The sequence below is a fragment of the Podarcis filfolensis genome (genome assembly GCF_964270895.1).
Source record: "Podarcis filfolensis genome assembly, chromosome: 1".
NCBI lineage: Eukaryota > Metazoa > Chordata > Lepidosauria > Squamata > Lacertidae > Podarcis > Podarcis filfolensis.
In genome coordinates, this window is record NC_139604.1 from 23,859,177 (window position 1) to 23,868,641 (window position 9,465).

Consider the following 9,465-nt stretch of genomic DNA (forward strand, 5'->3'; position numbering starts at 1 on the left):
CTCTGTTACTGTTGACCTGCTCTGTTACTTAACACAGAAAGGGAAAAGGATAGAAAAAAGGCTTTGTTGTTGCTGCCACTGTTTAGGAAAAAAAAGTCAATTGAAACACCAAAAGACCAAATACACTGTTTAATTAATTGGCCGTTATCTATGCATACAAATGTCATAATTATCACAAAACTGGAGAGAAGCAAAAGGCAAACTTGGTGTGAAAGCTAGTGTGATGTTTAAGAGGCTTGCTATGTTTTGAAGGGAAGCTCTATGGAAGGTTCAAGTCAGAAGGTGCAGACTACAGGTGAGAGTTGAATGTGAGGCAGTGCTATTTTTCTAGAAAAAGAGGTGAGCTCACCACGAACTTTTCCCTTGTTCTCTTATAATGGCAATGGCGCCTACATGAGAAGGGCCGGAACTGAGCTCCGGTGAGCTCCAGCTGAAAAAAAGCCAGGTCAAAACGATCCCACCAAGAGTTAAGTAAATGAAACAACATGGTGTTGAAGGAACCTGACCTCTTGTCTCCAGTGGTGTATCTGAGAGAACACACACAGTGGTTTCAGTGTAAAAACTAGGATCTGGGAGATGAGGGTTCAAATCCCTACTCAGCCATTGATCTAGGGAATGTTGCTGTCTCTCAGTCTAACCTTTCTTATGAAGGTTGTGATGAGGATAAAATGGAAAGGGAGAGAACCATGTATGCCACCTTGAGCTCCTTGGAGGAATGGTAGGATATAAATGTAGCAAGCAAATAAATACAGTCAAACCTCGGTTGTTGAACGTAATCCATTCCAGAAGCCTGTTTGGCTTCCAAAACGTTCGACAACCAAGGCGTGGCTTCTGATTGGTTGCAAGAGCTTCCTGCACTCAAGCGGAAGCCATTTCAGACGTTTGGCTTCAAAAAAAGTTCGAAAACTGGAGCATGTACTTCCGGGTTTTCGGTGTTTGGGAGCTGAATTGTTCGAAAATGGAGCTGTTCAGGAGTTGAGGTTTGATTGTAATGCTCTCCAAAAAAGGACTCCTTCTCAAATCCACTTATACAAAGGGTTAAATTTTGGTCTTGCTCCCTGAGTATCAATACAGTGGTGCCCCGAAAGACGAATGCCTCGCTAAACGAAAAACCCGCAAGACGAAAGGGTTTTCCGATTTTTTAGCGGCTTCGCAAGACGAATTTCCCTATGGGCTTGCTTCGCAAGACGAAAGCCCACAGGAAAATCTCCGGGGACAGCGGGGAAGCGCAGCGCGCCTTCTCCTCTGTTCCCGGACCTGTCCTGAAGGCTTGCAGTGGGAGGTCCGGGAACAGAGGAGAAGGCGCGCAGCGCTTCTCCTCTGTTCCGGAGGCTTGCGGTGGGAGGAGGGTTTTTCCTCCCCACCGCCAACATTCAGAACAGCATTCTGAATGTTGGTGGTGGGGAGGAAAGCCCTCCTCCTACCGCAAGCCTTCAGGACAGGTCCGGGAACAGAGGGGAAGGTGCGCAGCGCTTCTCCTCTGTTTCCGACCTGTCTTGAAGACTTGCGGTGGGAGGAAGGTTTTCCTCCCCACCGCCAACATTCAGAAGGCTGTTCTGAAGGCTGGCGGTGGGAAGAAAAGCCCTTCTCCCGCCGCCAGCCTTCAGAAGAGTTCCCCCAGGGCTGCCTAGGCTGTGGATAGCAGCCTGCTGCCCCTCGCGCGGGGCAGACATTCGCAGCTTGGGGAGCCCTGCAGGACTTCCCCGCAGGGCTCTCCAAGCTGCGGATAGCAGCCTGCTGCCCCACACGAGGGGCGCTCTTAAGCAGAGCGCCCCTCGCGCGGGGCAGCAGGCTGCTATCCGCAGCTTGGAGAGCCCTGCAGGGAACTCCTGCAGGGCTGCCCAAGCTGCGAATGTCTGCCCCGCGCGAGGGGCGCTCTGCTTAAGAGCGCCCCTTGTGTGGGGCAGCAGGCTGCTATCCGCAGCCTAGGCAGCCCTGGGGGAACTCTTCTGAAGGCTGGCGGCGGGAGAAGGGCATTTCTTCCCACCGCCAGCCTTCAGAAGGCTGTTCTGAAGGCTGGCGGTGGGGAGAAAAGTCCTTCTCCCCCCGCCAGCCTTCAGAAGAGGTCCGGGGACAGACTGTCCCCGGACCTGGTCTGAAGGCGGTCTCCATAGGAACGCATTAATTGATTTTCAATGCATTCCTATGGGAAACCGTGCTTCGCAAGACGAAAAACTCGCAAGAAGAAAAAACTTGCGGAACGAATTAATTTCGTCTTGCGAGGCACCACTGTACAAGCCTCTTTGAACCAATGGCTAATCTGCAGTGATGTCAAGAAGTCTTCGCAAACGTTCATAGCGGCTTAGCAGATAAAGGACTCAACAAAGCATGGCCTATCGCTCAATATCCAAAAAGCCAAAGTGCTGCACCAACAAGCACAAAACAACCCCTTATACAGCGCCACAAATCCAACTTAATGGTGTAATGTAGGAAAATATTGATCACTTTTCCTACCTGGGCAGTTATATTTCCATAAGGGCCAACATTGATGCCAAAATCCAGAATCGCCTGAGCCTCCAACAGCAGAGCTGAAAGGAAGTATCATTTTCATACTCCACAAAAAGGAGGCTTCGTTTGGCAATCTTTGGGGAGCATGCAAGCAAGGGTAGCAGTGTTTGCTAGTTAAAACTAGTTTTCTATGTTTTTGTCCGTCCCCCCCTCTGTGTGTAAGAGCACTCCATAATGTGGGCCCTCACCTTGTCTGAAGCAGACAAGCTTACCCCTTGCATTTCTCCAGTACCTCACAGTGTCTACATGTTTACATGTGATCCTCTCCAGTGCACAGCTTTCTTGACAAAGCACAGATTTACATCCTTAATCCAGACCACAATGGACTCTAGTGGCACAACTGCACCGTAAAACAAGCAGCCTTGAGCACTTGGTGCTACTGTAGTTTTAGAACTGCAGATCTGCGATATGCAAAGAAACAGAAACTTGAGCAGGCAGAAGGATATCCCTGCATTTGTTTATCCACGTTCGAAAGACTTGGTTTAAGGGTAACTGACACCAAATCAATTCAATCAGCTGTAAGTGATACAAATAAGAACGGCAACGTTTACTTTTCAAAGCGGCATACTAAAATATGGTACAGTGGTACCTCGGGTTAAGTACTTAATTCGTTCCAGAGGTCCGTTCTTAACCTGAAACTGTTCTTAACCTGAAGCACCACTTCAGCTAATGGGGCCTCCTGTTGCCGCCGCACCGCCAGAGCACGATTTCTGTTCTCATCCTGAAGCAAAGTTCTTAACCTGAAGCACTATTTCTGGGTTAGCAGAGTCTGTAACCTGAAGCGTATGTAACCTGAAGCGTATGTAACCTGAGGTACCACTGTATGCTTGAGAGAGAATATACAACACCAACATACAGGCATTTATTGAAGTATTAGCGATCAGTGCAAATTGCATTTTTTTTTAAAAAAATGAACACCTGTGTAACTTTTAACTAGTTCTAAAATCTGAACTTTCATGTGTACATATGGCAAATAGCAAAATTCCTGGTTCCATTCCTGGAAGTCTCCACAAGCAGATGTACTTGCAAGTAGGGTTTGTGTGATTTTATGTTTATGTGTATGCGGTTGAAAGAATTGTATGTGAAAGTAAGAAAAAGGAGGACTTTTCACCTTGATGTTTGTTTTATTCTAAAGGCTTTTGGATCTTTTGTGGAAAGCCATTCTGTAAATGGCTATTTGAGAAGTAGCAACCTCTGTGCCTACAATTGCTTATACAGCATAATTCTTCCCAGTATCACACACTCTTGGGACATGAATAAGCATATCCAGTCTTATCCTCAAGGAGAAGGGGACAACAGAGGACGAGATGGTTGGACAGTGTTCTCGAAGCTACCAACATTAGTCTGATCAAACTGCGGGAGGCAGTGGAAGACAGGAGTGCCTGGCATACTCTGGTCCCTGGGGTCACAAAGTGTCGGACACGACTAAACGACTAAACAACGAAGTCTTCTCCTTTCCTGAACTTCCATTGTACATGATATCGTCTGGGCTGGCCAAAGAGAATTTGCCGTTTCAGGTGGAGTAGCAAATGGCACCCCTTTCTCCAAGTCAAGGCGCATGGTGCTAAGCATTTTTTCTGACAACCAATGTGGAAAATCCCACAAGCATCTCTCTACAGTAGTAAAAATGCAGCAATAATTAATTAAATCACTAAACAGTATGCTGCCTTTCGTGACACCCACAATCTATTACTCTCCCTAATGGTAGGGACAGCCCTCTCACACTTCTTAATATATTGACAATAGTGTTATTTCCACTCCCCCCCCCAAAAAAGACATGACAGCATGGCTGAAATTACTGATAATTGCCCCTAATCTTTGTGCACTGATCTTTCTAGAGGAAACTGCTCACAAAGTCTCAAAGAAACAAAGAGGTGAGCAGCTGAGTGAATTAAGAGCTCTTTTGGAATAGCGAGTTAAGGCTGAATGATTTCCATTTCCATCTTCTCTAAGAGTTCCATAAATCTGCATCAGTGGATGAGTAAATGGGAGTGTTTTGATTCAAAAAAACAAAATCCAGAAAGGTGGGCAGGTATTTAGAGCATTCCAAGAGGGGAAAACTTGCAAGTCGAGTAGTCAGGTACAGGTGAAGCCATCATAAAGGTGGGTTCTTTAGAGACATGAACCCACATATCGTCTTATCACAAGCCATTCAAGTTATTAGCAGTATTGTAAAGTTATCAGCACCAAAACTTCCTCAGTAAAAAGTCATGCATCTCAGCATGCACAAAGTGGTCTATCATGGTGCAGTGTGACAGAAGTCCAGAAGAGGGAGTCCTTGACCTCACAGGTGAAAAGGAGAGAATAAGGATGCAAAGGGAATTGTGTCCTGGTGCAATGAGAGACTCAAAGAGAGAACGCCTTACTTAAAATCATCTAATGAATTCATGGCAGAACCATGATTTGAATTGGGAGAGTCCTGGATCATACAAAGAGCAAGCAGCTGGTAGATATGTCACTTATCAGCAGGGAAAGAAGTATCACGCTTCGTTGAAGAACCAAAAATTGGGGGTTGGTGTTTTCTGCTCCCTTTTCCAAAAGCCAAAAGTTAAAGATAATAAATAGATTAACAAGAAACTACCAGTGGGAGTGGTGGGCAGGGAGTTTAAAGGACACAATTAGAAGAAAGGCAGAGGAGATTAATATAGCCTGAGCTGGTTCTGAACTTGGCTTGGAGTGGGAAGACTATTAAATGGCCTCAGAGAACAGAGCTGCCAAACATGATAAACCACATCTTTAGCATGCTTTCTTCGAGGTGAATTGTTGAGCCAGCCCCGCGGCAGCAAGGAAGGTAAATGAGACAAGAGCCACATGCAGTTCCTGAACAGCATTGTAAAGAATTCAGGATTTTAACATGACGTAGCTGCTGTTCTTGCTGAAGTGTTTGGAGAGGCAGTTATAAGAAGCAGCCAGTGTGTATAAATGGCTAGAAGAGAAATAACCAGTGTGCACTGCAGCAGGTTGGACTAAATAACCCCTGGGGTCCCTGCCAACTCTACAATTCCAAGATGCCCCTTGTTGTGGACTCTTATCGGCTCCAGCCAGCATGGCCAATGGCCAAGGACATTGGGAGCTGTAGTCCAACAAACACCTGGTGGAGGGCACCATATAGTGCTGCATATTGGCTCCTAGCCTTGAGCAACGATGTCAGACTCAGGCATGGACATGTTGAAATTCCTGCTGAGCTCTGACGCTCACAGGCAGATTGGAAAGTCACCCTCTCTTAAACCCCACCTACTCTGCAGGGTTGTTGTGAGGCTCAAACTACTTTCTGCAAACTGGACGGAAGATTGGAAACTAAGCTAACAAATAAATAAGCTAAAGCGAACGTTGCAAGCCCTTTGATTTCAAAATGTCACACGCTTGCTCTTTATGTTATATGTCATGCCTGTGCTAATGACAGCAAAGCAGCATCAACAGCAATCTTCAGTAATATGCGTAATAATGTTTTAAATGTGTTGCACATGATAATTAGCTGCCTTGAGGTTAACTACTGAAGGGAAATGTTAATCAGATGTAAACTTATAATTGGCATTCATTTCATGTGCTTTTTGAAAGGAGGACTATTTGAGTAGGATCGATTGTTTGATCTGGGTTCTCTTACACAGAACCTTCACAGAAACTGAAGTCACCACGATGTGTGCGTGTGCGTGCATTACATGCATATTGACTGAAATTATTTGGTAGAGTACTGTGAAGCTGCAATCTTACATACAATTTCAAGACACACTGAACACAATCTGACATTTACTTCTGATTTTATGCATAGGATCACACTGCCCAGGTTGTATTTATACGAACAAAGAAAATAAGGTTATAATTCATCACAAAGAAAACTAATGATGTCTGTTGAAAAGGGATTGTAATTATCTCTGCCCCCTAATTCTTTTGGATTGTTTTGAGTTGTTCTAGTGAAATGTTTTGAGCCTCCTATATAAACATAAAAAACTCTTCAAAAAACTGAGGACAAACCTAGAAGTCCTTAAAACAGAAGCTCTGCCTTCAAGTTTTAGCTCTGCCTAGAATCCACGTCTTCTAGCCAGGAGGCTCTGCTCCCTAATCCCAGATGTGTGATGCTTGCTTAGGTTATCCACTGGTGAGGGGAAAACTATTCCACAGACACTCACAGGCTCTCAAATGTTTCCAGCGTTTGTCCAGCCCTGCTCATATTAAGCCCAAGTCTGTATTATTATTGTTATTTCCATCATCATCAATTATTTCCATTATTATTATTTTCATTATTATTTCCAACAGTCAAGTAAAATACCAAAGGCATGGCAGCACACCAGCACATATGTGCATCTGTCCCTATTCAGAACAAATATTCGACGTACTAACAGCAAACTCATAAGAATCAGAGAATTGTAAAGTTGGAAAGGACCGCAAGGCTCCTCTAGTCCAACCCCCTGCAGTGCAGGTATCTCAACAGGCGGTTTCCCATCCAATTGGAAACCATACAGGACCCTGCTTAGCTTTTATGAATGTGCGAGCAGTTTTACTGCTGCACCACTAGGGGTTGTTCCCTGGCCCAATGGTCTGCCCTTATGCAGCCAAAGGGATGCCACTTGGGGGAGAACAGAACACCAGGATGGAGGGCAAATGAAACAGAAAGTACTGGAAGAAGAAGAAGAAGAAGAAGAAGAAGAAGAAGAAGAAGAAGAAGAAGACGAAGAAGAAGAAGAGGAGGAGGAGGAGGAGTAGTTTGGATATGATATCCCGCTTTATCACTACCTGAAGGAGTCTCAAAGTGGCTAACATTCTCCTTTCCCTCCCTCCCCCACAACAAACACTCTGTGAGGTGAGTGAGGCTGAGAGACTTCAAAGAAGTGTGACTAGCCCAAGGTCACCCAGCAGCTGCATGTGGAGGAGTGGAGATGCGAACCCGGTTCACCAGATTACAAGTCCACTGCTCTTAACCACTACACCACACTGTCTCTAGGTGTGGCTGGCCTAAAATGCAGAACAGGAACACAACCCACAACCACACAGTGGCGTCGCAACAGGAAGGGTGGTGCCGTGTCTGGGAGGTGACAAGAAGGCACCCCATGGGGGCTCGCAGCGGTGTGAGCAGCCATTGCGCCACCACAGCTGCATGTGGAGGATCCTCCGTTCACGGCTTCAGCTCCGAGCAGAGGATCCTGGCGCCGACGGCAAACTGCTATGTGCATGTGCAGCGTCACAAGCATGCGCTGTATATAACGCCACCGCACTTGCGCTGTACATAGATGTTTGCCACTGGCACTGCTTGAGCGCCATATGGACGGCAGTGGGATCCCTCCATCACTGCTACAGCCGCATGTAGAGGAACCTCCATTTGCAGCTGCAGCCACGAGCAGAGGCTCCCGGCACCGTCCGTACGTCGCTGGAGTGCCGCCGCCGCCCAACCGCTATGTATAGTGCATGTGCGGTGTCGCTACATACGGCGCATGCGTCGTATGTAGCGACGCTGCATGTGCGCCCTATGTGGCGACGCCCCACCCCGCGTGTCAAGAGGCCTTCGTTCGTCCCTGTAACCACATCCCCACCTAATGCTCACCAACCCACTTTTAGACAGTTTACTTTCCTTTGAGGTTAGTTTACTTTCCTTTGAGGATGTTAGCTGATAAGAGTTGTAGGCAGGGATGTGCATGCGCACTGTAATGGACTAGCCTTCTTAGAGACATGCCAGACTTCTTCCCTGAAGCTATAGGTTCCCGTAAACAAAATATCCTTTCCTAACCTATGAGGGAAAGCATGTGGGCAGAATATTGCCTAATCACTCACTTAAAAGGGGAACCGGGCTGCTCCCACCTTCCAGTCTCACTCACCGAGGAATACAAAGGCGGTAGGGAAACTGGCAAGCCCTTATTTTTAAAGTTCATAAAAGTATATTTTATCAATATTTAATACAGCGGAATGACATTAAGCTTTCAAGTCTACCTGTATTTATGTTCTTTCCGCTCTGCAATGATTCCCCTGCCCCTCACCAAAACAGTTTTGGCTACAGGCTCGTCGTATAGGATGAAAAATCAAGGGAAATGCACACTGCATTTGTCCGTCCCTGCTTATTAAACATGAAACGCTAACCTGCCGGTTGCCCATGCAATCTGATAAATCTAACAACCAGCAGATACTATAAGGCATCGCATCAAGCAGCTGAATAAATTCAAAGATCCACTTAAGAGCGGTCATATCCCTCCCCCCACCCCACCCACTGGTATGATGAACATGTTAAAAAAATTATTCCAAGCACATGGAAGCAGCAGTATGAAAGAAGACACACAGAGCTGATGATACTCACGTCAGAGTTAAAGCGAAGTTGACAGACATTACAAGAAATGACTTGTTTCTTCTTTGTGGGGAGCGACACACCAAATGTGTGGTTTATGACTGCTTTTTGCACCGGATCCATCTGAAGAGAGCAAATAAAGAAATAAAATAAAATATCCAAGTTACAGTTTCACACGACATGCAGCAAAGAAAACGGAAAGCTGAAAATTAGACCCATTCCCGGAAAAAAATCTTTGCTCTTAAGAGGATCGAACAGCATTCCAAATCGAACAGAAACAAACGAACAATTAAGTGAATATGGGAAGCAGTTTGTAAAATGGACAAATATTGTAGAATGCCAAATGCTGACCGCCATAAAGGGACTTTGGTTTCTTTGCTCTCTTGGAAAAGAGAAAATTAAAGCCACCTTTCAAGAGAGAGAAGGAAAAGGAGAATTTTTATGCTTAATACACGTAGGGCTTCTTTAGCTTGCATTTGTTGCCAAACCAGTCTTGCTAAACTGACCTGGAAGCCTGAAATTTAAGATGAGAACTGTCTGGCAAAAAAAAACACACCCCCTGTGGAATGTGAATGGCTGTTTTTCAAACTGAGGGGTGGGCGGGACCAATAAAAACAAAGGTGGGATTAATGTAAAAGACCACATAACCTTGCCTGGTGGTAGTGAAGTCTATAAGCTAATTTGAGTTG

The 9,465-nt window shown here is 45.7% G+C and overlaps 1 protein-coding gene across 13 annotated transcripts in view; it reads right to left on the bottom strand.

Moving 5' to 3' along the window:
* Nucleotides 1-9,465, bottom strand: part of ZNF385B (zinc finger protein 385B) — a 203,038-nt gene that overhangs the window by 40,071 nt on the left and 153,502 nt on the right. For all 13 annotated transcript variants that reach the window (XM_083629808.1, XM_083629803.1, XM_083629811.1 and 10 more), the window contains one exon: nt 8,789-8,899. In XM_083629808.1, the coding sequence (XP_083485934.1) occupies nt 8,789-8,899 (111 nt within the window). The remainder of the gene's footprint in view (nt 1-8,788; nt 8,900-9,465) is intronic.